The sequence below is a fragment of the Eutrigla gurnardus genome (genome assembly GCF_963514095.1).
Source record: "Eutrigla gurnardus genome assembly, chromosome: 2".
Taxonomy (NCBI): Eukaryota; Metazoa; Chordata; class Actinopteri; order Perciformes; family Triglidae; genus Eutrigla; species Eutrigla gurnardus.
Genome location: NC_139916.1, coordinates 2449113 through 2477006, shown reverse-complemented (window position 1 = coordinate 2477006; position 27894 = coordinate 2449113). Strand labels below are relative to the sequence as shown.

General features: G+C 45.8%; 1 protein-coding gene across 1 annotated transcript in view; it reads left to right on the top strand.

Annotated features, from left to right (window-relative positions):
* LOC311028679 (metabotropic glutamate receptor 4-like) overlaps positions 1–27357 on the top strand; it is a 116815-nt gene extending 89458 nt beyond the window's left edge. The window contains exons 6-10 of the mRNA XM_084033381.1: positions 814–1014; positions 9960–10096; positions 11204–12139; positions 20675–20921; positions 25658–27357. Coding sequence (XP_083889507.1) covers positions 814–1014; positions 9960–10096; positions 11204–12139; positions 20675–20921; positions 25658–25707 — 1571 coding nt within the window. The 3' untranslated portion in view covers positions 25708–27357. The remainder of the gene's footprint in view (positions 1–813; positions 1015–9959; positions 10097–11203; positions 12140–20674; positions 20922–25657) is intronic.
* The last annotated feature ends 537 nt before the right edge of the window (positions 27358–27894 follow it).

Sequence of the window (27894 nt, the reverse complement as noted above, 5' to 3'; positions counted from 1 at the left end):
TCCTGTGGACTTAATTCACACTCCGTCAAGCAGGTCAGGGATCCATCACAACGTGTTCTGTTTTTCCCAACCGCCCTGTTTTTTGATTTTGAAGTAATGGAAAATGGCAGGAGGCAGACATACTGTAGGTATAGCTAATGGGATAGACATGTAGGTTTAAGTCCTGATGTGCACAGACTCACTCAGAGGGAAACCCACGTCTTCCCTGCTGCAGAGACCAGAAATACTTTTGGTTTTTAACTGATGAGATTTCCCGGAGGAGAAAAACCTTGCACTCCAGATATTGGAATTGATTTGCTCCTCTGCAGCCGTCCAGATATTTACCTCCTAGCTAATTGCAAGAGGCAAGACCTATTCAGTGTGGAAAGAATAGGACTCACAGAGGAGCAATGTATTTTCCTTTTGGAGCGACGCCCTCCATTTCAAGGTTCCTCTCTTCACCAGTGAACTGTCCCGTCGAAGTGTCCAAACGATCCGTCTTAGTGACAGGTAGCATCGTCCTGTTATTGTATAACTGGATATCTGGATATTAATTGTCCCGGACAAGCACTAAATATGCTGCTTCACCCCGCCGGCCTCCTTCAAACAAGACCAAACTCACAAGTGGCTAATTCTGTAAGCTGTTCATCCAAACCACTCCAGTCCTGAAGAGATTTACCCCCCTTTAACTCCAAGTGTGCGACTAAACCTCCCACTTGACACGGTTGACAGTGAGCCCTAACGAGCGACCACCCGTGATTTCACATCCTGTAATTTGCAGAATTACCATCGAAGAAGCTGCTTGTGTCTAACGGACCGATTGTGTTCTTGCAGACCAGGAGCGGATCGGGAAGGACTCCAACTACGAGCAGGAGGGGAAGGTGCAGTTTGTGATCGACGCCGTGTACGCCATGGCTCACGCCCTCCACAACATGCACCAGGAGCTGTGCCCGGGGAAGGTGGGCCTCTGTGCCCGGATGGACCCCATCAACGGCACGCACCTGCTCAAGCACATCCGCCGCCTGAACTTCGCAGGTCAGTCCACTTTAGTCACATGACTCACTGTGTTGCATGATCGTCCCGACTCGAGAGGCAACCGGCAATCAGGTGATGTTGACATTCTGACAGCCAATTAAGGCTGAACTATTCCGTTAGATCTTTATCTGAATCACAATGTTTCACAGCAATTTTCAAACGAGGAGCCCCGATATTTGTTAAAGGCAAAATGTGGGTCGAAGTCGCATTTTACAATAATTACTGCCATTAATAATGTAAACACATCACATTCTAAACACTTTGTGTTTATGTAAAAATGAGCCTTTCCTCGAACGTCACAAACCATTCCACATTCACTATATCATTTCTGTAGAACTGCAAAAGGGTTAAATCGTTAGAACTGATACACTGAACTATTGTACAAGGGTTGGTACGGTGCTGGAAGTCCTTGAAAACACTTGCATTTTAGTGTCTTGTTTTCAAGGTTTGAAAAGGTCTTGGATTTAGACTAAAGTGCTTGAAATGTGTGTTGTATGTGATGACATCTATGATAGAACAGAGAAAAGAAGATCTCCATATTTGAGGGACTGAAAACAGCATTTTCTGACATTTCTTTATGAAAAATGACTTGATGATGAACAGATGATGAAAATAGTATATATGGAGTTTACCACAGCTGGAAGGGGCTGGAAAAGCATGGAAATGCACCTGGAAATGCTTGAAAAGTGCTTGAATTTGACTTTGGAGATGGTGTAGGAGCCCTGTGTACAACACTGGAAGGCTATACATTTATGAAGTAATGTATTAATATACTGTAGGATCTCTCCAGGGTATGGAGTCCTCCATCTCATACGTCACAAACCATTACTTTTCTTACTTTGCTCTGTCGTATGACCCATTTTCCATTTCCTCCTCGTGTTATAACCAGCTATCAGTCAAGCCCACATTCATGACTGACGTATTAATAATTAACCGCTTAAACCAAAAAGAGCAGCGATCCCGAGTTTCATTATATAGACACTGCCTTTTGAAAGCAAAGCAATTTAAGACAATTAAAATCCCTTCTCAGAGACTTGAGTATGCAGTGTTTGTACAGATAAATTATTCATTTGAACTCCTGCTCTTCAAGCTAATTTGTCATTTTAATATCGTCTTGTTTCATTGGCAAAATGTCAATTCAATGTTTAATTCATATCTGGGGAAGTCAAAGAAAACAGTTCAACAAACTGAAATGGGTGATTTTGAAGGCTTTCCCTTCACTGGACGGTCAGGGTCGTTTTTATAGGAGAGGATGCAGCGGTTTAATCCTGAGATCTGATGAAACCTACCAGATCCCTTCAGTCCAACGTGTCCCACCAGATCCCTTCAGTCTGTGTCCAACCAGATCCCTTTAGTCCAATGTGTCCCACCAGATCCCTTCAGTCCAACGTGTCCCACCAGATCCCTTCAGTCCAACGTGTCCCACCAGATCCCTTCAGTCTGTGTCCAACCAGATCCCTTTAGTCCAATGTGTCCCACCAGATCCCTTCAGTCCAACGTGTCCCACCAGATCCCCTCAGTCCAACATGTCCCACCAGATCCCTTCAGTCCAACGTGTCCCACCAGATCCCTTCAGTCTGTGTCCCACCAGATCCCTTCATTCCAACGTGTCCCACCAGATCCCTTCAGTCCAACGTGTCCCACCAGATCCCTTCAGTCTGTGTCCCACCAGATCCCTTCATTCCAACGTGTCCCACCAGATCCCCTCAGTCCAACGTGTCCCACCAGATCCCCTCAGTCCAACATGTCCCACCAGATCCCTTCAGTCCAACGTGTCCCACCAGATCCCTTCAGTCTGTGTCCAACCAGATCCCTTTAGTCCAATGTGTCCCACCAGATCCCTTCAGTCCAACGTGTCCCATCAGATCCCTTCAGTCTGTGTCCCACCAGATCCCTTCATTCCAACGTGTCCCACCAGATCCCTTCAGTCTGTGTCCCACCAGATCCCTTCAGTCCAACGTGTCCCACCAGATCCCTTCAGTCTGTGTCCCACCAGATCCCTTCATTCCAACGTGTCCCACCAGATCCCTTCAGTCCAACGTGTCCCACCAGATCCCTTCAGTCTGTGTCCCACCAGATCCCTTCATTCCAACGTGTCCCACCAGATCTCCTCAGTCCAACGTGTCCCACCAGATCCCCTCAGTCCAACATGTCCCACCAGATCCCTTCAGTCCAACGTGTCCCACCAGATCCCTTCAGTCTGTGTCCAACCAGATCCCTTTAGTCCAATGTGTCCCACCAGATCCCTTCAGTCCAACGTGTCCCATCAGATCCCTTCAGTCTGTGTCCCACCAGATCCCTTCATTCCAACATGTCCCACCAGATCCCTTCAGTCCAACGTGTCGGGATCCACTGGAAACATGATCGACATGGTTCTGGTCTCCTTCCTATCTTTGTGGTTCTGGTCTTGTCAGCCAGGCGTGTTTCGATGTTGTGACATCATCATTCTGGGTTTTCCGGCCCTTTAAGAGCGTCTCGTTCTTTATTAATTGTTTGAATGATAAGGTTGACCTTCAGTCGTGGTCTATCTGGGCACAACGAGAGTCCAACACTTCGTGACCTGGGGGGGGGGGGGGGCAGTTTCTGGAGGAAGAGAAGTCAGTTAATAACTGAAGCATACGATGATTTATCATCATCGGTGTGATCACATTCCAGTATTCTTCATCTCACTGTTGGGATCCTCATCGCCGTGGTTTGAAAGGTTTCAGCCTGCCAGCGGAGAAGCTGCAGCTCAGTGATCGACCCGGGAGGCTTCTTATTGCGTCAGCACGCTGCCTTATATTCAACTGGTCCACATCCAGAAAACAACCTAACAGCTGACACTGGACCTGTATTATATGTCCAAAGACAATGTGTGTCTTAGTGTCGGGATATCAGTATGTCAGCAGTAGTCTGCTTTCTGATCTTATAAACAAATAGCACATTTGAAGGAACCCATTTCAAAGTAGGTTGTTTTATTGTTGTGATGAGTCATTCTGGAGGGCTGAGTCAGCATCTTTTGTTGCACATTTCTGTTCATTGTCAGCGGTTTTTAGTGGACGATGCTAAAAATACTTCTGCAGGTGTCCATGACGACCGTCTCCTTAGCGAACCCTTGGTGTCTCAGGTTACTCGTGTTATGAAAGTCAGTTGATAAAGGTCAAATGTCCGAGAGCTTCTTAAAAAACCAAAGGTGCTCATCGTGCAACCATTAATCTGCGACGTCTCGGCGGGCTCAGCGCTACGCTAGCTGGTGACAGATAACCTTTTAGAAAGGATGGAAGCTTTCTGACAGAAGAATTTCAGTCGCCCGGAGGAATCCGTGTGCTTTCAGAGGAGCCTTTACATTAACTACAATCACTGTATCATTGGAACACAACATTATGCAGTTTATACTTCTTTGAGACAAAATACTAGAATTTGATGCGTTGCATACCCAACATTATCTCACAAATTTAAAATAATCAGAATAAATAGAAACACACTTGTGATATTAATCAAAATTATATATAATCATACACTGTATGTAAGAAGTGGACTTAATAATTGTGACTTGTATCTTGACTCCGGATTTAAAGCCTCGAGTTTTGCATTCTGTCCGTGTTAAAGTCATCTTAGTAGCTAACTAGCATCGGTAGCGACCCGTCAATCAGCAGGTAAGCCCCGCCCCCTAAAGCATCCCCTGCTTTCTGGTCTGGTGGACTCTAAATGGACCATAATGTACTAAATGAACATCATGCTGGATTGAAGAAGACTTGAAACTAGAGATTGAGACCATAAACTCATGTTTACAATGTTTACTGAGATAATACATCAAGAGAGAAGTAGGACCATTTTCTCATAGACTTCTATACAAGCAGAGAGGAGTCGCCCCCTGGTGGCCAGCAGAGAGAAGTAGGACCATTTTCTCATAGACTTCTATACAACCAGAGAGGAGTCGCCCCCTGGTGGCCAGCAGAGAGAAGTAGGACCATTTTCTCATAGACTTCTATACAACCAGAGAGGAGTCGCCCCCTAGTGGCCAGCAGAGAGAAGTAGGACCATTTTCTCATAGACTTCTATACAACCAGAGAGGAGTCGCCCCCTGGTGGCCAGCAGAGAGAATGCAGCTTTAAGGCACTTCAGTGGCTTCACTTTTCAGAACCGGAGGTTGCCGCCTGTACATAACTAAAATACCATAACTGTATAATTTTAAGTACTTTAATTACATTTTGCTGACAATAATGAAATACTTGTTTTTACTTGTTGTGGAGTATTTTCACAGTGTGGTATGTTTTCAGTGAAGTAAATTATCTGAATATCCACCACTAGAAATCCTTAACTTTAACTTTTAAGTGCTTATTGGAAGGAAACAAACAACAACGGATGGATCAAACACTTCCCGTTCTGCTCCCTTTGAGTCTCTGGTTGCCTCCAATGTGTCTAAGACTTGTTCAGACTTCAATAAGATTGGATGCAGCCCCTCATCAGTGTTTCATGTCTCCGATCCACATCAGGAGAGGACCTTCTGCTTTTCTGTCCTCTCTGCCACCACGCTCACCTGGCACAGCTGTTCAGAGTGGGAATAAAGGCGAGATCTAAGGGTTTCCCATCACTGCAGCCCTATCTCTCTCTCTCTCTCTCTCTCTCTCTCCTCAAGTATGTGCCGAGTCTTCATTGTTGTGCAACTCCGAAGATGCTTCTCGTGGGGAAATGTCAGTTCTTCTTTCACGAGCCTCGGCACCGTTCTTCACAGAAATAAGACTCTCAGCATCGCGGCAGATAAGAATCGACAGCCCTAAATATAAAGCCCATTCATCACGGTGTAGTATCCCCCAAAACCTGTTGTACACACTGAGGTGTGCACCTGCAAAGAATACAGACAAGTACCGTAAGTTCCAGAATAGAGGCTCAGGCCATTACTTACCTGAACCATGCTTTTGTTTTTAAAAGGCTCACTTGTAGACAGCATTTATTTTCCAGTTGTGCAGGTGTTTCTATAGATGTATTATAGTTTAACTTCTCCCTGTTTTGTGACCCTGCTCTAGTTTTAAAATGCATTTGAGCATACCACCCTAACACATTAACACACGACCTCTGGCTGCAGATATAGACGAGGAAAAAACGCTGTGCCCTCGACCTTTACTGCCTTAAACCGCCTGGCACACACTTGTGTTGTTGTGCTGCTCCAGTTTGTTTATACCCTCACTGTTAATTGTTTTTGAATGTTGATGGTGTGCAGACTGTGAAAGCAAATTCCCTCCATAGAGGGCAATAAAGAATGAATCTGAAGGGAGATTATATAACATGTGCAAGCAGAAATAGCACAACCCTACTCTTAGAAAATAAAGGTTGGATTAAAAAAGCATTCAAAAGGCACCCTTGGTTGCTGCAGTAGGCTGAATTAAAATATCGTTGTGTAACTGTGTTCAATGGTTTTTATCACACAAAGATTCATCCACCTGCACCCAGTTGTCTTGATGAATTCAGGAGCGTTTCCACACCAAACCGCGTCATTCCTGCTACCCAGGGAGGCTTTTAATTTGAAACATTTACAGTCTTCATTTATGCTGACAGTATGGGACACATTTAGAATTATTGTATACATTAAAAGAAACATATTTCTGATTAAAAGGAGAAACTGGGAGCAGAATGTGTAATAGTAAATAATAATAGTACCATACATTGTGCTGAATGTGCCGTATGTTACAGACGGTTGGCCCGGTGAGAGAGGCTGTAAGCAGAAGTGATGAAGTAATCATGCCACGGCAGTGACAGAGGGGCAGGAAGGCCTCACATATCTGTGAGTGAAGTGCCCCCGTGGTAAATTCTGCATGACTTGCCTCCGTACAGGTCGTTAAGAGTTAATGAGCGCTGCCACTCACCAAGGTGTCCCGGCTGTGCATCCGTGCAGAACAACCCGGAGGATGACTGATCATCGTCAGGGTGTTCTTAAGGTGTGGAGTGGGGGGGCAATACAACAATCATTACATATTTCAGCTAATCACAAGCAGCTCATTAGTGTCTCTGAGCAGGAGCACACATGTGCCGCCCGGCTCCGCCATGCAGCCTCCGTGGAGCTCATTATGCCCCCGACTAGTGACAGGACTGTTTAGACAAGCAATTTGTGCCACTTGACAGGCTTAATTCCTCATCTGCAACTCAAACATTGACCATATGCCCCAAAATGCAGCGCTCCCTTCACTCTTAATGAAGAGAGCAACGGCGACCGCCACCGGATCGATGACGGAGCCCCCAGCGTCTCCCATAGTACCTTTATTGTGTCCATTCATTAAGGAGACGAAGAAGCCAGGGTTGTATTTTTAAATTTGTTTTACCGTGATGGTTACCACGGGAGACGTACGATGTGCTGCCGATGCTCATGCATCAAGACGTTAAAGTTGCATTAAAGACAACCATTATGTTCATTTGGTTGTCCTTGTTTCATTCAGTTGTGTTGAGATAAATTAACACACATTAATGTTAATTTGCTAGGAAAGAACTTGATGTCGGAGAAGCAACGTCGAACAACGTTCAGTGGTAATATTTGTTTTATTTTTAGCTTTATTTCCCAGGAACCACCTGATTCTCTCACAATGTGATCAGTGTTTTATGGATTTATGGTGGTTATCATGCTGCTTTATTAGAGGCCCGATTGTTATTATGTAACATGTATTGATTATCATGTTTTCATCCTACGTTGCTGGCGTTACTGTCCGACTCACATACCTGTGATCGTTGTTTTCCCAGTAAAAGGAAAGTTTCAACAAGTCTTCATCAACCTGTAACAGATGCAGAATGAAGAAAACACTCGAGGTGGGAGAAAGAATCACTTCTATAATCATCGCGGTGCTTTGTTGAACGATTCTGCAGTAATGTCTACAATCGATTATTCATTTTACATTTTTCAAAATTGGTTTGAAAGATTTGAAGTAAAAATTCTCATTAATTGCATTTAAATGATTTAAGTCCAAAATGGAGATGCACCCAGATGCATTGCGATGAGGATCGTTTAATAATTAAATCGTGACCCTCCGAATCGTAATCAAATCGTCAGGTGACACCATAAAACTAAGAAGATTAGTTGTGTTATAAAAGATGTTTGAATATCTGGCTTTAAATCTGGTAAACGAGCAGCTCTGACGGGTTCATGTAGAAGCCGGATCACAGCAGCAGTGAGAGGTGTCGTCTATGAAAGGTCCTGATCTGAAAAGCAAGCATGACCCAAAGACCCAGAACGCTATGAAATGCAGTATTATCACACAGTAAGCACCTGCGTGGCGTTCAGGGTCCACGGTGGCGTCCATGTGAGCACTTACATGCTCGAGTACATGTGACCCCGACCACGTCACCGCAAGGCCGGTGGATCACAGCGCCTTGAAAAAATCCGGGGATCGGAGAAACGCAAAAACACAAGAACACGATGGCAGTGTACTAGTACGACAGCGTAGCAGGCCCACCGCAGGAAAACAACAAAACACGGAGCCGAGAGAGGGCAAGATTCAGAGAACGAGAATCTGGTGAAGCAACTTGTTTACTTCCTCTATGACAAGTGGAAGCTACCGCTAGCATGTTAGCCCAACCGCCCCGATCAATAAACACCCATAAGATGACAGTTTGTCATCAATATGAATAAAAGCAACAATAAGCATCAACATCATCACCCTAAGGACCTTAACGAGGTGATGTCACACGTTGGGATGATTCATTACAAACATGTACATTCATGGGAAGTTAGCTAGCATAGATGCTGCTTGTTAGCATTGGAATAAACTCACAAATTTGCCACTTTGTTTCTCTGAATATCGCCCCCTCTCTCGGCTCCGTTTATTTTTCCTCCAGTGTACTAATCCGCCGCCGTCCAGGCGTGTGGGATATAACATTTGGGAGCTGGATCCTCCGTGATGCTCGCTGCTCTGCGATGTGGGCGTATCGTGACGTGAGGCTGAGAGAGCGGCGAGCCGTAATCCAGCTGACTCATCTGGATTACGGCTCCGCATCCTTCAACATTGACACAAAGAGCAAGAACAATAAAAACGCTCATCAGCAGAAATCCATCATAGGCAACTGGCCACTTTGCAACTTTCTGTTCTTACGGTATGCTTTGTGTGTTTTCGGGGGACTTTCATCCCTGTTTGAAGGTACGAAAGAGGCTTTTTGTGGAAGCAATTAGAGGATGTGCCGCCCTCCTCCTCCCTCTGGTGGTTAAATGGATGGTTTTACTGGTTTCCATAGGGGAGCTCACAGAGAAACCTTTAGTGTGTGTTTCATGTGCGATGCATCGTCTCCAAAGACACACGGGAATACGTTGCTGTAACGATGATGAAGCGGAGGCAACGAGTGGTGTGATTGGTAGGACGGTGATATCAGACCTCCAGCTGTTCAACGCCAGATATCGCTGATGTAACACCTCTGATTATCTCAAATGGCATTATTTAAACGGTTTGAAAGGGTTTTTTACTTTCGACAATGTTTGCACATGGCAACCAGGGTGTTGTCATGGTTACGCAGCTAAAACTCTAAACTGAAAAGTAAGGTCTAATCCCACTGAATTGGCTTTTCGATTTCTGTTTCGACACAGAAGCTGGCGCTGGGAGCAGGGGACATTTTTTTAAACGCTAATTTTAATAAAATGCTGTTGTATTTGCCATTTTCTGAACCAACTATGAAGGGAAATTGTTGATCCCACCAAGAGAAGATAAAACAAAATACTTATTTGAAATGCTGAAAAAAGAGATATGGGTGATAAGATTGTGGTGACGGTTGTAAAAAGACAAACATTAATTGGTCTGTGATGGAATGTGATTGTGGGTCTGATATATAAGAATTGCTTGTCTTACCAACAAACTCAAAGCATCATTTTGGTTTTAATGTGTTGGAATAATAACTGTAGCATCGATGACAACACATTAGCTCACGCTCACTACACAGATAATAACTCAATGATGTGCAGTAATGATGATGATGATGATTGTTCTCTCGTTTAGGCATCGCTGGAAACCCGGTGCTCTTCAACGAAAACGGAGACGCTCCCGGCCGCTACGAGATCTACCAGTACCAGATCCGAAACCGGACGGCCGAGTACAAAATCATTGGCCACTGGACGGATCAGCTCCATCTCAACGTGAGCGTTTCCTCCTCCACATTACACAGAGGGACGGACTGCATGTGTTCATGCAGTGAAAATCCTCCCCTGAAAAAGTGGTTTTCTGCTGTGTGCTCGCCGACTCCTCCCAAACCATTTGATAGTGCTTAGTGCCATCTTCAAAGATGCAAACATCCAGAGGGCGCTTTAAATGATTAACAGGGTGGACTGTGAATGAAAAGAACGCCACGAGAGCTTAAGGACAGACACGTTTAATATCATCTCTCCAGACGGCACCACTGACTTCCAAAAACACCAAAACAATACTGTGTGATGAAGTAACGGTATTATAACAGTAAATTACATAAAGGAACAAACACATTCTGTTTGGACCAAATGAAGAGAAGCCTTGGGCTGGCGATGGAGAGTACAACTGAACACATGAAGCAGCTTGAGAGGAGCCTTCTTTTCCCTCTTTCAACAACACTGTTTGTGGTGAGCACCTACTGTGGCTCGTGCCAGTTCTGACTCTAAAGCCGTATTTAATTAGTGTTCTTTGAGTTCTTAATTGAATGCACATTTAGAGACACATTTGCAGGCTTTGAATGGGCAGCTACAATTGAATGAAAATTGATAAGGCAACATCAAAGAGAGCAGAGACGCTTGAAATGACGTATTTCATTAATCTGAGTACGCATGTGAAGGGGGGAATCCACGAGGAGTATCCTGTAACGGGATTTATCTTGTATTCTTCTGATCATAGACAGCTGAGTATTGATTTTTTTAACACAAACGACTATTTACCAAAGCAAAAAAAAAGAAAAAGTCAGTTCCCTGCAGAGAAAACAATGTGTTTTCCCTTCCCTCATGTGTCTTGCCCTTCAGATCATTTGATCTCCCACTGGAAGATGTTGCTGAATCTGAGAAACGTTTCATTTGAACCCTACTTTGCCCCCCCATGAATAAATAACACAAGTAGCATGGGAGCACACAGAATGGTACTTAAGACTAAAACACCCAACACAGCAAGTAGCCACGGTGTGGATTGCCCTTGACCTCCGGGGCTGCTGTGGATCCTCTTAGATCAATAAAGCATGACAGGATTTGATAGAATACCAACTGTTTATCCCCTCCGCCCCCCTCCAGGTCCGTACCATGCAGTGGCCCGGCGGAGTCCGCCAGATCCCGACCTCCATCTGCAGTCACCCCTGCCAGGCCGGCGAGCGTAAGAAGATCGTGAAGGGCATCCCCTGCTGCTGGCACTGCGAGCGCTGCGACGGCTACCAGTACCAGGCCGACACCTACTCCTGCAAGATGTGTCGCTTCGACCTGCGGCCCAACGTCAACCACACGGGCTGCGTTCCCATCCCCATCGTGAAGCTGGAGTGGAGCTCGCCGTGGGCCGTCATCCCCATGCTCATCGCGATCCTCGGCATCATGGCCACCGTGTTCGTGGTGGTCACGTTCGTCCGCTACAACGACACCCCCATCGTGAAGGCCTCGGGCCGCGAGCTGAGCTACGTGCTGCTGACCGGCATCTTTCTCTGCTACGCCACGACCTTCCTCATGATCTCTACCCCCGACGTGGGGATCTGCTCCCTCCGGAGGATCTTCTTGGGTCTGGGCATGAGTATCAGTTATGCCGCCCTGCTCACCAAAACCAACCGCATCTACCGCATCTTTGAGCAAGGCAGCATGTCCGTGAGCGCGCCCAGGTTGATCTCTCCGGGCTCCCAGTTGGCCATCACGTTCACCCTGGCGTCGGTGCAGCTGCTCGGGGTCTGCATCTGGTTCGGCGTGGATCCCTCCAAGGCCATCATCGACTACGAGGACCAGAGGACGTCCAACCCGGTGATGGCTCGCGGCGTGCTGAAGTGCGACATCTCTGACCTGTCTCTCATCTGCCTGCTGGGCTACAGCATGCTGCTGATGGTCACCTGCACGGTCTACGCCATCAAGACCAGAGGCGTGCCTGAGACCTTCAACGAGGCCAAACCCATTGGTTTCACCATGTACACCACCTGCATCATCTGGCTGGCCTTCATCCCGATCTTCTTTGGCACTTCACAGTCCACGGAGAAGGTAAGAACGCTTGTAGTCTTGGTTTTCTTTTTTAACAGTATTTCAAGGGTTTTAGAAACCTTCACACCACAGAACACAATGGATGTTTGAACATTATTGCAGGTGCTGATATGACAACAACAAAATACACAATTCCATTGGTGGAAAGGTATTATATCTGCTTACGTGTGGTACTGAAGTACAATTTTTGAGATGCTTTATTTACATTTAACACCACTTAGTTTCTTCGTAGAATACATTTCACACACAAGTCAAAAGGGATAAGTGTTGCACATAAAACCAGCTTGTAACCCCTTAAAATACTGACCAGTTCAACCAAGTAACTTATCATCATTTATCCTATTATCAGACTTTTTATTTCAGCTTTTCTGTCCTCTTTAGCATAATTTGACCCTTCATGTTTTGTCTAATGGACCTCAATGTGGGTCCAGACTCGCAGGTTGGCAACCACTGCATTAAACTACCCAACAGTATATCGGGCAGGTGTAATATGCTTCTAAATTACAGTTCTGATTACTGTTTAGATGTTGATGCATAATTCATTCTTAATTTAATACCCGTAATACACCTTCGTCTGTGTGCATCGACCTGCTCTAGCTCGGCTCAGAAAGTCAAAGTGTGTGAGGAGCCTCGGCTGGACGTTGCCACGTACTGGGGCATCGAGCTTGGTGCTCGGGGCGCGTGACGGAGCGCCTTGTTCCAGGTGCAACTGTGGTTAGTGATGTCGGGTCACTGACCCGACCTGAAACACCAACCCATCTGGTTTACCACATCATCACCATTCATGTTTACACGTGTATATTAAGTATAGCAGTACCTCAACTTACGTAAAGTACTTGAGGAAGCTAAATATACTTTGTGACATCCCACCACAAACAAGAGCACACAGTTCTGCATGGATCTAGTCTGTTGATTTAGTTCTCAAAGTTGAACCAGATTGATGCCTTTAACTTTAAAATGTACAACATGTTCTGGCCAAAGGGTCCAAGGTCCACCCACCACAGTCCTAATCCTGTTCAGAGACGCTGCTCCGATGGTTATTTTCTTATGAAAGTACTCCCGATGTCATGGCATGTCATCATGTTTTAAATATATACGAACGCAGATTCTTCTAAGTGCATTCTCTAATAACAAGCCTATGATTCACATCCATGTGATGCCTGAATGCCACAGTGCATTAGAGAAGTCTGAGCTGTTTACACAAACACAAGCTCACACTTGCATCCCCCGTGTCAAATCGATGTGCCCGACCCCCCTGAACCGTGGACCTGGACCACATCCAGCAGGAGCGCTGGGAGGCTCCAGGTCAACAGGGATCCGGCGGGGTCGTGGACTCAGCAGAGACGGTCTGGGCACAAAGCCAAAGGGGTCCAACAATGGCAGTAAGGGGGTGTAGATCCAGTGGAAAGAGGTCTGGCTCTGAAACAAAAGGGGCTCAGTGGCTACAAGAGAGGACAGTGGTGAAAAGCTTCACACTGGCATGGACACTATCAGCGGTGCCAGCAGGCGTCTGACAGATGCAACACATTAATCCTTACCTCCGCGCCTCTGGGATTAAACAAAGCATCAGACCACTGGCCGTGGAAACGCTGTGATAGCTACCTTTTGTGGGGAAAAGTGTGTTCTTTGTGTCACGCTCACCATCCCCCAAAACATAATTTCTGTAGTCTCCCACAGCATTACAGGAGAATCTGCATATGACTGCAGCATATTGACTAACATTAATGATGCAGGATGTGAGCAGGAGCACAATGACTTATTTCCATGCGCTGCCACACCACCCAGGCTACTGTGGATCTGCATAGTGGCCTTCTCTTACCCCATAAATCTCCTGCTGTTCACCATAAAAGTGGGCAACAGCAGCTACATGTTGGAGACAATGAGAGACCTGCTGAGCTCAACAGATGCTGCTTGTTAGGTTGCATTTACTAAAATATATGCAGGTGGAGAAAACGGACTGAAATGTCAACGATCCTCCCGGTGCCGTTTTGGGAGGAAAAGCAGTCCGAGTCCTAAAGTGCACGTTATTTTAGAATGTGACATGTTGGAGTCAACAGCAGCCAAGTCATATATGGAGAGTTCTTTGTTTAATGATCCCATCTCCTCTCTCTGAAGATGAAAGAGAATTAAACAATCGCAGAGAGGGAACAGCTTTTTGGAGGATGAGGTCATCCATTAGCTAGCATGGCTTTGAATAGTAAAACAGAAGTGTGTGTGTGTGGGGGGGGGGATTTAAAGAGAAAGTGAAGTCCTACTTTCTCTTTCTTCTTTTTACTTGAATGGTGAATTTAATTTACCAACCCCCCAAAAAACTTCTCTCACCCAGCATGAATATCAGCCCAACTCATTAATTTTTATTTCCTGTAGAAAACTGTACACACAACGTCTGGGAGATGGTTTTATCACTGAGACAACGTCTCCCATTGCCCTCAGCGTTGTTAAGGTAAGACATGAAATGGAAGACAAAATGGAAATCTTGCTTCGGGGGAAATATCCTACTTTTTTTCCGCTCTCCTTTCCTCATTTGAGGGAGAATAATCATATTTAATATATAACCAAAAAAGGGCATTTGGGTGTTGAGTCGGAAAAACTGAATTAAACTCGCACTCTTAATGTGGTTTAGTCTAGTCAGACCCTGCAGCACAATACTTCTTATTACCGACTATCCCATAAAAGTGGCATATATTAATTATCAAACCTTAACCAAGAGCTCATTATTGTAAAAAGGAAGTAGTACACACACAAATATTTCCCTCAACACAACAGTCATGTTTGTATGACGGCGTTTCAGGGCCACTTTATAAAAAAAAAAAAAGTTAAACGGAGCCAATAGTCAGAGAAAGAAAGATAATTATTTGCATATTTATAAAGTATTTTTACACGTACTGCTCCTTTATTTCTTCCCACTGATTTCATTTTTAGGAGGATTTGTCAAAGTTTGGGAGGCACGGACATAATAATGTCATCCTGTGGATAGAAGCGTTACAACCTAAAAACATGAACCTCATTCATATTCAACAAAGTATTCTGTTGTCTAATCTGGAGGATTTAGCTTCAAGCAGCCAGATACCCGTGCTGGGCTTCGTATATAAAACAAACCGTCACCACCTCGCTGAGCGCTTACATGTACAATGTTCCTATTTAAGGAATCGGCCTGTCAAAGTAAAACACACCTCATAATCATCTTACTGTAAACGGCGGCCGCACAAAGCCCCACAACCCACGTCGACACGCCTCTCAGCCCCATAAAACGCTCCGCATCCTCCGGTTCCTCATTCACCTCATCGTGTGCCGTGTGCTCATCAGCACTCCGGCCTCCGCCTCACAAGCACACAGCCGTTTGTCATCTGGTGCCAGGACCAACCCGACAACTGCCACGGGAGGCTTCCTCCATCATTCAGACGGGGACATCTGGTCTATCACGGAGCGTGATCGGAGAGCGTGGTGCCGGCTTCAGGAAGAGAGGCGACCCCTGCTTACCTGGAGTCTAAATCAGCCTCTAAAGACAGCAGGCGGGAAGAAGAGGCATCGGACAATAGCGAGCACGGTGAACCGGCACAAAGGGCCTCGCTTCAAAATCCAATCAAGCCACACAGAGGCGGTGCCGTTACCGCTGCATGAATGGCCTGATGAATTGAGTGGTGTTGTTTATTTCTCCATGAAGTCTCCATCACGCCGTCGCCTTGACGACACAAACACAAGTGCTGCGAGTGCACGAGTCAGACAAAGAGTGGGAATCGCAGCGAGCTTCCACCAGATGTCAGACAGCAGCGTTGCTACCGGTTACCGCCTCCGTTGCTCTGCTCCGTCACTTCTCAATGCAAACGGGTAAACAGAATTATTCACAGCAGCGTCCCGCAGGCCCACTAAGGCGTAATGATGATGGATGCAGCGCTGCTGAGGGAGCTCGCCACCGCCGTCCTGGACGTCAGAGAGCAGGCGGCGGCTCCAGGAGCGCCGCCCTCCGGGGTCGCGGCCGTTGACCTCCAGATGTTCCAATAATGGTTGGAACAGGCCAACGGAGCTAACCAAGGCCGAATAATTGTGATCTTTATAAATGACGGTCTCCCATGAAGCTATATCATCGTGTCCCCGAAGGCTCCTATTTGTTTATTCGCTTAATTAGAGTGCAATTATGGAGGATTCTCATGCAGCACGCGCCTCTGATGAACATTTCCACAGCACGCCGGGAAATAAGGCCGTGGTTTTATGTGGGAGATAGTTTGCATCCTGAAGCCGAAGCTCTCCAGAGTCTCTGTTTTAAAATAGAATCTGTTTACATTGATTTAGCCTCCGATCATTGGCGTTATCAGCGATCACAGACGTTCTCCGCTCTGTCGGGAATCTGCAGCTCCTCATCACGTATGTACTGATGGATCACGATTGTTTTTGCTCTGCGTCTAAACGGTCATTACCGCCGCCTCGCGCCGCCACGTGCCGCCTCGCCGGGGTCGGGCTTTGCCTCCGGCAGCATCTGCTGATGGCGATGTGATCAGAGATCTAAAGAGCAGCTGGCTTTCAGCAGCGTGTCTGAGCTCGCTCAGGTGCTCCGGAGTCAGGAGGAACCAGGAGGAGTCAGGAGGAACCAGGAGGGACCAGGAGGAACCAGGAGAAAACCAGGAGAAACCAGGAAGAACCAGGAGGAACCCGGAGGGACCAGGAGGAACCAGGAGGAGTCAGGAGGAACCGGGAGGGACCAGGAGGAACCAGGAGAAAACCAGGAAAAAAACAGGAAGAACCAGGAGGAACCCAGAGGGACCAGGAGAAAACCAGGAGGAACCAGGAGAAAACCAGGAGAAACCAGGAAGAACCAGGAGGAACCCGGAGGGACCAGGAGGAACAGGAGTTTGTTTGTAAGCGGACTGTAGCTCCATGAATCACTGCAGTGTTTTTTTTTCTCGTTTTGCTCCGTTTTTGTGCCGTTTGATTAAATGCCAGAAAGAAATATACGGATTTCAAATGAGGGCTGGGAAACAATTACTCTGGTGGATTCTCGCTGTTCCAATGTGGTCAAATTGTGTTTAGAGCTGGAACCGTAAATTACACGGAGCCCATATTTCAACCAAGATTAGCTTCTAGGAGAAACATTGTGTTGCACTATGCTGCAAAATAATAACACATGCAGAGATGTTGAGAACGTGTCCACTGGAAATGTATAAATGTTTTAAGTCCCAGTCTTTGTCTTAGTCACAGTTCTTTACAACGAGTTTAAAGGATTCTCATAAAACATGTTGGTTTGGGTTCTTTATATTATAAAATCAATGAACGAATATCAACCAATACATCACTGTCGGATTTTCCTAAATATCAATACAGGCTTTGACCTTTAAAAATCCACTATCAGTGCCTCTAATTGTGCTGCTGGTAATATAATAATAATATAATATGTAATAACATAATTCAGTCATCTGAACTAGTTTAGTTTATTCAGTCATTTGTAACTTATAAGATTCAATAAATTAATAACAAAACAAAAGGTCTATCCCGATTATCACAAAACAGCATGTTTGCTGATGATTAAGTAAATGAATAGTCTGAGACGTTCTGTCAGTTTTTATACCCTTGATCCCGAAGAACTTTGATCTGAGCTCATTCAGTCAAAGAGAGAAATGAACAGTTAATGTTTATCAAAAGTATTTTATTATTGTCAATTTAATAACTCAGAATTCTGGACTGTCGGTCGGACAAAATGTTTTTGTTTTATAGACAATGAAGTGACAAAATGAAAAAAATATGTTTTTGTTGATGCAGCCTGGACTTCTTTTACAGTCGTAATGGCAAATATACTTGAATAAAAACTAATTTTGTGAGTATAATTTATTGTCAAATATCTTTTAAATGATGGTTAGAGGTGCTATATATGAAATTAAGGGCATTTCGTTTGCCTCTCACTGGGTCTCACCGTGGCGATGGCTGAGCCGGTGGCTCGCAGCTAACAGTGAAAACAGTGACGGCTGAAGTGGCAATCGAGCTAACCGTGTTTACGTCTGTAAACGAGCCGCCGTGCACGCTCACATGCGTGTGAGCGTGCACGGCCACCCGGCGATGTAAACAAATGTAAACAAGCTCGGATAACAACACACACTGAGGGAACGCCATTTCATTCTCTGCTCGGGTCGATGGTTCCACCACGTCTTTACATTGCAAATAAAAGTCTTTCATTGTTAATCAAAAAGACGGCAGAGACGTCTTTGTGATCGTGTGCGTGAAAGCTTGGGTTCAACGAGGCGGCGGCCCAGGGCCCGGTTTCCCGATAACGCCCACTCTTAGCGCGCTACGAAGACTCCTACGTTATGACTTACCAACGCTGTTTACCTCTATAGTCGAGGTTCCCGAACGGTCTCTTAGGAGTCTTCTTAAGAAACACTCCTTACGTCGTACGTACACGGCGCTGTCCACAAAGAAAGTGCTGAAATCGATTGCTCAGAGTTCGATTTTCCATTTCATGCGCGAGTGCATGACAGCACTTTATTATAAAATGTAGGCGATTGCAGTGTTTGCGAATAAAACATTGCTAGAAATCCTTCTAGGCCTAAACATTTATTTAACCATGGTCCAACATACTACCATGTACTGATTTAAAAAAAGATATAATAAATATAGAAACAGAGATTGAGCCAATTACAGCCTTAATTACATGCGTATTTGTTGCCGTTGTAGTCGAAACTTATGCAATATAGCCGCGTCGGTCAATATATCCATGGGATTGAAGTTGAACCACTGCAGCTGTCCCCCCCATCGGTCCTGTCTTCTCCAGCTAGCGGGCCCTCGTGGTCCCAGGACCGGCTCAGATGAGAGTCACAAATAATGGAAAACAACCACAAAACAAACAGGATATCCAAGCAGAGGTCACATCTGGGAGTTCAATGTTCCTCTGCTCTGATGAAAGAACCAGCAGGGACCCAGCGGGGGTTTGTGGGGGGATGATGTAACCTCACCCTGTGAGGAGGAGGAGATACGACTCTAAAGGCAGACTTGTATTAAATATTTACAGTTTAAGGTACAACGCTGCTTCAGATGCCTCTTCCATCAGGGCCCAGATGAAGGGTGATCCTGATCCATGTGGACTCTGACTGGACCTCCTCAGTCAGCTGTGTTTTAATAACAGCTCTAAATCTCTCCCACAGCAGCGTTTTAGATTGAAAATCTTCCTGCAGAGAAGAAAACACACATATAGCCCTGATGGGAATTGTGTGTGGTTTTTTTTTTTTTGGTTACTGTATTACTTAAGAAAAAAGGCTTGAGAAGCAAGAAGTGAACGTACGCCTTATGAAAATTCTCTTAAAGGGAAAAACAAACATAATCAGCTTCGGCTTAAGGCAGAGTGAGAAGAAAAAAGAGATGATACTTTATTCTGTTTACAATAGTAACAGATGCAGACCAGATGTTGCAACGTCAGGCTTCTAATATGAAGGTTTTGTGATTGTTTTTGACATATAAGAGTTGTTTATATATATATATATATATATATATATATATACGTGTTCTCTAATAATAGAGAATACGTAGAAGTAGAGGCCTCCTCCTTAAAACTACGTCACTAACGTCTTCATCACACTTTATAAAACCCTGAAGTAGATTATTTAGATGTCATATTTGTAGCAGTTCATTAACATAAAACCAGATATTTCCTTTTGAATTTGCTGATTTATTTTTATTATTTGTGTTTGTATTGGATTTTATTCAGATGTAAATGCCAGCGGCTTGTTGACTTTTCTCTAGTTCTTTTCAACAAGTCGGAGAAATCGACAGATAACTTAAAAAGCAATACTGTGACAACAAGGTAGCAAACAGTGGAAACAGCTTAAAGTAAAGGGTAAATATGTGAAGTTGTGAGCTTAAAGCTGCAGATAAAGTAAGATGGTGAAGTTGGAGAAGACGTGAACGTTTGTGCTTTGGATGCATTAAAGTCTGCAGCATTATTAAACTGTAACTCGTGTAACACAACTTGCAAAGTAATTCTTCTCCGTTGGCCAGTCAAGCGGTGGAAACATAGTCTGATGTAAAGAAATTACACAAGCCTCCCTTTCTTTAATGCCTCCCTGAAGATGACTCATTAATTTGCTGCAGCTTTGCAAACAATTAAAAAGGGAAGAGTGAGAATGCGACGGAGCGCCGGCCTCCCCCGTGATTCAGAGGATCTGACCATGTGGAACCTTTTCACAAGCTCCTTTCTGTTTTATGGCTCTTTATTCTCCAGTCAAACGAGGATCTGGCCGCCGGGATCGAGCGTGTTCGGGGTTGACGTGATGGCCGTATTAAAACTAGCGTGGCAGAGAATTAAAGGAGGTGGGCTCGGCTGGTTCCTGTAAAAGCAGACGAGATGCTGGTTGAACATCGCTGGCAGTAAATCATTGTGAAGCCTCTATTAGACACACAAGAAGCTGCTTCAACACCAGCTTGGCCAGGCGTCGGGTCATTGGAGGCTCTAATTAGAACGATGCACAGCAGATGCCACTTAGACCGTGCAGGTCCACATATGACGTGTGCCAAAAGAAAAAAAAGGCGAGCTGAACTGTGTGTTTCCTCCTGCAGATGTACATCCAAACCACCACTCTGACCATCTCCGTGAGCCTGAGCGCCTCCGTGTCCCTCGGCCTGCTCTACATGCCGAAGGTCTACGTGGTCCTCATCCACCCGGAGCAGAACGTGCCCAAGCGCTCACGCAGCCTGAAGGCCGTGGTCACCGCCGCCACCATGTCCAACAAGTTCAACCCCAAGGCCGGACTCAGACCCAACGGAGAGGCCAAGACCGAGCTGTGCGAGAGCCTCGAGACACAAAGTAAGTGCTCGTATGCAAACGAGGAGACCTCTGACTGCAGAGCCCACTCTTTGTCCCGGGGCTGGTTGTCTTCTTCACTCAAAATCACACAATGGCGATGCAGAGATGTGAAGCAGAGCAGAAAAAAACTATTATTAACAGCAGATGTTATTTAACGCGTCCTTAAATCCAGTTAATCCTCCAACGTCGTTTATTTGGATTGGGTTCAATAATACAAAAATTCTGCTTCAGTAAAAACATTATTGTATTTTCTTTATTTCGTTGAATTCAGTGGCTGTAAGTGAAATCTAACATCCTTCCTTGCATAATAACAAGGTTTGTCTCTCCTGGCTGTCAGAACTGGCTCAGGTCTCTGACAAACACAGTGCAAGAGGGAATGTGCCGGCAATAATATTTATTTACAAACCCCATAGTAATACAAGAATATTTTATTCTATATCTGTAATGAGAGGAAGATCAGCAGTGTGTGCAGGTGCATGGCTGTATATATGAGTGTTGGTTGCAAACTAAAACAATGAGAAGAGCAGCAGGTAAACGGCCGGGTGCCGGACAGAGAGAGAGCTGGCGTTCTCCATGTGATTTTTAACGGCGTGGCCCCGCCCCCTCCGAAACGCGCACCGGTGACTCATGAAGCAATTAATCAACCTGTGGGGTTGTCACCCCAGTGGGGAACCATCACACCAAAGCTACAACCCAAACGGCTTGGCCAGTTACATGTTAACCATTACTAAAAACAACTATGCACAATCACATTAACAATAACCCCTGCAGAACACAACCTTAACTCACCCAATCATCCCAGAACGCCGCAACCTGGTACCGGGGAAGCTTATTTAAGAGGCAGCACGATGATGACGAGCAGGAGGGTAGAAGCAGAGATAAAATGACATGTCATAGCACATACAAAAATAGACAACATACAACTAGCGCAATACCCGTCAGTCTAAGGCAAAGCTGCCCTAGACAAGGCATCTGCCATGATATTATCCTGCCCTTTAATGTGGCGTATATCTAAATCATGACCCTGCAAAGAGAGACCACCTGACCAGTCTCTGGTTTGGAGTCTTTAAGGAACCCAGGAATGTCAAAGGGTTGTGGTCTGTATAAACCATTAGGAGGTGCCGTCCCACCCACGTACACCTCAAAATGCCGTAAGGCCAAAATGAGTGCCAAAGCTTCCTTATTTATGACTGAATAGTTAGCCTGATGTCGATTGAACTTCTGGAGAAGAAGCAGACCGGCCTCAACAACCCCTCGTCCCCTCCCTGGAGCAGGACGGCACCGGCCCCAACCTGGCTGGCGTCTACCTAAATGGTAAATGGCCTCATTTATGTAGCGCTTTTTCTCTAAAGCGCTTTACAGTAATGATTGACATTCACCCATTCACTCACACATTCACACACCAACGTCGGAGTCAACCAGGCAGGGCGACAGCCAGCTCGTCAGGAGCAATTAGGGTGAGGTGTCTCGCTCAGGGACACCAGGCACTCAGCTAGGAGGAGCCAACCCGCTCTACCTCCTGAGCTAATCCCCCCTACCTGCAAGACAACACCCATTTACGGACCAAGATACCATCCTGAACAAAATAGCCGTGAGCTACCTCCCCAACCTGGTGACGCGGCACAACCTGATCCCACAGCGAGGACAACGAATCATCAGTTTTCTGAGCCTTAACCCACTCATCCTTCGACACAAGTGGAGGCAAATCAGGCAGCGTAACCAGCTCCACTGACGCCGCGGCCACCGATGGCACAGACGCATCTCTGGGCGCGCGTCATGGCACAAACAGGAAAAACTTGCAGGGCCGAACTGTCAGACGCCACCTCTAACGGCTCGGACACCACCACGGGTGACGGGGGACCACTGGGCCAAACCCGATCACCACAGATATCATTGGCCAGAATCATTGACACGCCCTGCAAAGGCAACTCAGGCCGCAGGCCCACAGCAAAAACACCTTTAGATCATAATCCAACACCACATGGATTATGGGGGACAAAACCAAGCTCCATCCCCCCTCATCACAATGAAATCGGCAGACTGTACGATGAAAGAATGCCGGGCCCCCGTATCACGCAACACTTTCACACTAACACGTTCCGCACTGCTCAAGGATACCTGTGCCTCTATGATGAAAGGCTCAAACCCAGACCTGTCAGTAGCAGTCACCTTTTCCTTTCGCGCACCTGCACACAACATAGCAGGAGCTGGGGAAAGCACAACATTTTTACGCCTTAAAGGACACTGGTCCTTTCAATGACCCTCTCCATGACAAAAATTGCCCCGGGCGCACAGAAACTGCCGGACCAGGCTTGGGAAAATGGTTACGCGTAAAACTGCCGCCATCCCCTACCCGCTCTCGCACCTCAGTAAAACCAGACAGTGAGAAATCATCAGCCAATTCGGCCGCTCTAAGCGCAGTAGCTGGCCCCCTTTCATTTAAGTAGGCGGCTACGCGCTGAGGAACGCTTTTAAATTGTTCCACGATCATAAGTTCACACAGACGACGCACCAACGGTGAAAATGAGTGGTTAAATCATGCACAAATTCCACACTCGTCTGTTTACCGACCTTCACCCAATGTCTAAACCTCTGGCGATATGCCTCCGGGACGAGTTTATATGCCTTGAGGACGGCTGACTTCACTATTTCATAAGTCAGACCCTCTTGCGCACACACAGCCGAGTACGCTTCCTGCGCCTTGCCAGTGAGGACGCACTGCAGCAGGAGGACCTTATCTACATCTGGCCACTGCCTAGCCTCTGACACCCGCTCAAACAACATGAAAAAGTGTTGGGCTCTCGCTCGTTAAACTTCGGCACAAGGCGCAGACTCGCCATCAAGTCTCTGCCCTCACACCCCGATTCATTGAACGCGCCAGACATCCCACTTCCGCGGTCCAAAACACTCAGTTTTGTCCGCTCCAGCTCCAATTGCAACTGCAAAAGCTCTCTCTGTTGCCAAAACGTGAGCACCCCAGCCTGCCCCACAGACCCCAATGCTGACTCCGGGCTGACAGCAGCCCCAGCCTGCGGCTCAGCCACCGGCTCTTTATGCAACACCCCTCTCTAAAATAATGACAACAACACAAACATTTTAAACTCAACCCTGGTCTTAATGTGGTTCTGGATTAAGCACAAAACCAGCGGGACCACCACAGGCGACCCCACGGAGTGCCCCCAAGAAGCTGCTCACAACACTACAACAACAAAAAAAACACACACAATCCCAAAGGAGAGAGTGTCCTAAAGCCTAACGGGAACCTCCAGAAAATGCGCATCCACAGTGCATCACCTAACCCCGACAGATGAACCAAAAATCTCACTACTGTGCAACATTGACTCAAAACAAAATACCGCAACCGAGACGCGGACGAGCCCCCATTTGTCAGAACTGGCTCAGATCTCTGACAAAAACAGCCCAAGTGGGAGGTTGCCGGCAATAATATTTATATATGGTCGACGTCTTTTTTGGATTCAGGGTGTTGAGTCAGAGTGCTGTTGGTCAAAGTGTTTATGTTCATAAGTAAATACATAAATGTTAATGATAATGTATGTTTATAAAATGACTTTATTGCAATTTCCCAGAGCATTTGTGACCAAGAAAAGCAGCACATTCTCACTTAAATAAGCTGTAAAGTCACTAAAACAATAAATCAATTATTGATAACCGTATAGATTACAGTCAATCAACTAATCATTTAAACTGTAAAGCTGTAGTTTGATATCCATGAAGAGAAACGGAATAATCGGCGTCTTTCTGAGGCGATCTCTCAGTACAACATGGCTCAGTGCTGCACCAGTAAAGTAAATAACGACTTCAGCCGCTGAGTCAGCAGAAACCACTCATGTGAGGTCGGCTTGCCGCGGGCAGGGAAGAGGTTTCCATCTGTAACGTGGACAGAGATGCATTCCCTTCGTCTGGCCCGCATTAACGAGGGAATCAAACCTGCGTTCCTTCCTGTCATTCCCCGCAGTGAGAAATGTTTCCCTTCATAAGGAGAATAAAAGAGCTGACACGGGAAACTAAAATCAATGCAACCAGTGTGACAGTGCACCTCAGTAGTGGATGTAAACACACAGCAGCATTAATAACCCCCATCCTGCTTAGACATTCCTATGGAGGGTTACTGGGCCCCTTTTTGTTTCGAGACGTCATGAATTGATAGCCGGTGGCCGTTTACCCTGATGGGGTTAGCATTTACGGCGGCTGTACAGTGCACGGCGATTTGAATAAGCACCATCCGTCATTGTCACCGCCACTGTGGAGACGTTAGCATGATGAAATTGAAAAATTCCTGTCTGGGCCAAGCTCCCACGACGGCAGATCCGGTGGCGATATGTCAGGATTTATCTGCTCCACCTCAGCGAACCAGCTAACTCGGTCCAGGGAGACGGAGCTGGATCCTGATAGCTGAAGGAAGAGGAGGTGTGATGGGGGAGGGTGGCTGCACCGAAACCCCCCATCTGCTGTCAGTATGCAAGCAGAGGGACTGTATATAGATATAGATCTATATAAATATATAAAATGATTGGGATTTATGCTACACAGCAGCTTCGGCCTAAACAGCAACTGAATTCAAACTTTTCACCCTTATTTGGCATTTCATCTCCCAGTTCTTGCATCAGAAAAAAGAAGGAGAAACACCCATAATGCCCTTCACTCATCCTCCTCATCTCCCAGGGTGAATCAGTCATCCTCGACCCTGAACATCTCCCCTCTTATTCTCTTTTCAGCGTACCCAACAAAGCAGACCTACATCAGCTACAGCAACCATGCAATCTGAGGGACGGCACAAACGTATCGTAATTCAGGATTTCCACCGCGACACAGTGGAGTTTCACACAGCCGGCATAAAACATGGATGTATCATTGTTCGGGGTGGAGATGACGGAAGTGTTTCCCAGAGACGTGACATGGCGAGGAGAGGAGAAACCACGGCGACGGATAACAGTCCGATTGCAAGGTTCCATCTCCTGTCTGCCTCACCAGAACAAACAACAACTAAAAAAAGAAACACGAACACGCTTGCATGGCAGAGGCTGATGGATGGAGCTTTTCTTTTGAGTGTTTACATCTCAGCCCTCTTACAGAGTCTGTCACACTGAGCCTCAGTGCCGACCAGAACTAAAATCACAAATATGTTCAGGTGTTATTAATGTTGTCTGCCAGTTTTGAAAACTGTAATTAATCTTTAAAACCCTCAAAGGCATCACAAGGGATTAATCGACACCAAAAAGGCATGTAAACACGGGAGTAGGAGGGTCGCTCTCCTGTTTTATTTCTAATTGTTTCTCTGGACTCGTGAGTCACATGACTGGAAACGCCGTTCATCTCAGCAATGCAACAAATCTGCACCAGACTATCGTTTCGTTTCTCTCCCATCCACCAGGTTTCCACCAGTCGATACGAGGGACTACACATGTGAGATGGTCTCTGCCCATTTTGAGCATGCCAGTTTCAACATCCTGTGTTGTGTTGTTAAAAAAAAAAGAAAAAAAAAACTGATCTCTTTGGAATGCGTTTAAACTCTGTTGCAGCGTCGTTAACACTTGTTTGGGCCCGAGCCTGTTGTACGTTTAAAACCTGTCCTCCAATGGTGACGGTCTCGTGAGTGATTATTTATCTGTGCTTAAGTGAGGCCATGATTTGTATTACCAGCCCGAGGCTGCCACTGCCCTCCACATACCTGTGTGTGTGTGTGTGTGTGTGCTTTTGAAACGGCGGCCGGCGGCTAAAAGGAACTGTGTTTTCTCCCGTTACAGTAGCTGCCGTCCAGGATGCCCCTCCCATCACTGCCAGCAGCTCCAGTACAGTGTGAGGGTAAAGCTTAGCTGTATGATCCATTAGGGGCGGGGAATTAAGGTGAAGTATGCCCTTGAGAGGATTGAGCAATATGACCTGAAGGTGATATCCATAATGGACCAGCTACTGAGAAAATTCATTACAACACGTGTCTCCTGGAGCACTCTTGTGATAACGCCTAGGTGTCGGGAAGGTGTGAGGCTTTTCAACAAATGAAAATCTAATTGCAAAAGTACAAAAAAACCCATCTATCAATCAGGCTGGGCTCGCTGAGCAGATTAATGGCTGGCTTTGTGCAGTAAGAGCCCTCTGAAACATGGTGGGGTCATCTGTGTTGTGAATTCAGTTCCCTCTTCATGTATTACTTTCAACACCATTTGTGTTGCAGAATAAAATGTGAGTGCTGACCAAATTAAATGGCAAGTAAATGTATGTTATTAAATAGATTGATGATGTCTGCTTTATGTCCTGACATATCCTAAAAATTGGGGGAAATGTACTAAAAGATACAGTGCCTGGCTATCTGAATATGTATTTGTAAAAAAAGAAAACCCATGAAAACTAATGAAGTGTGTGAAGCATGTTTAGTTTTTTGTTTTTTTTTATACAAAATTTTATTTCTATTAAAAATGTTTTGAAAACTTCACCATCCATTTTCAGGTTTCGTGTGATTTCAGAGACATTTCTTTTTACCAGTTTGTTTGTTTGTTAATCGTTTATTTTAACAAACTCCAAACTTCAGCTGAATGTCAGAGCTGCAGTGTGTTTTATTGTAAACGTATGATACAGATTGGAAAGCCCCGGGGAGAAAACACCAGAGATGCTGCTGCTTCTGAATAATATGCTGCCACGACCGCTCCGATAATAGCGCTGGATAGACGGAGGGAAACATGGAATTATTTGAAATGAATGGTCGGCTGCTGCTTAGGACCGAGGCCTTCGCAGCGAGCTCTCAGGATCCATCATGTCTCCACGCCTCCCTGGTCGCTTGATACAAAAGGCTGGGAAATAACAGTTGTTGCATAGGAAGTGGGGTAAGAGACAGCAGGTGCTGATGTTCAGCCTCGTGTGGTGTTACGTGACCTGCACATGGTTCTTTATTTGCTTTCTTTCAGCATGAATGGAGAGCACAGTGTGAGAAAGTAAATTACATTTCAAAGCATTTGTA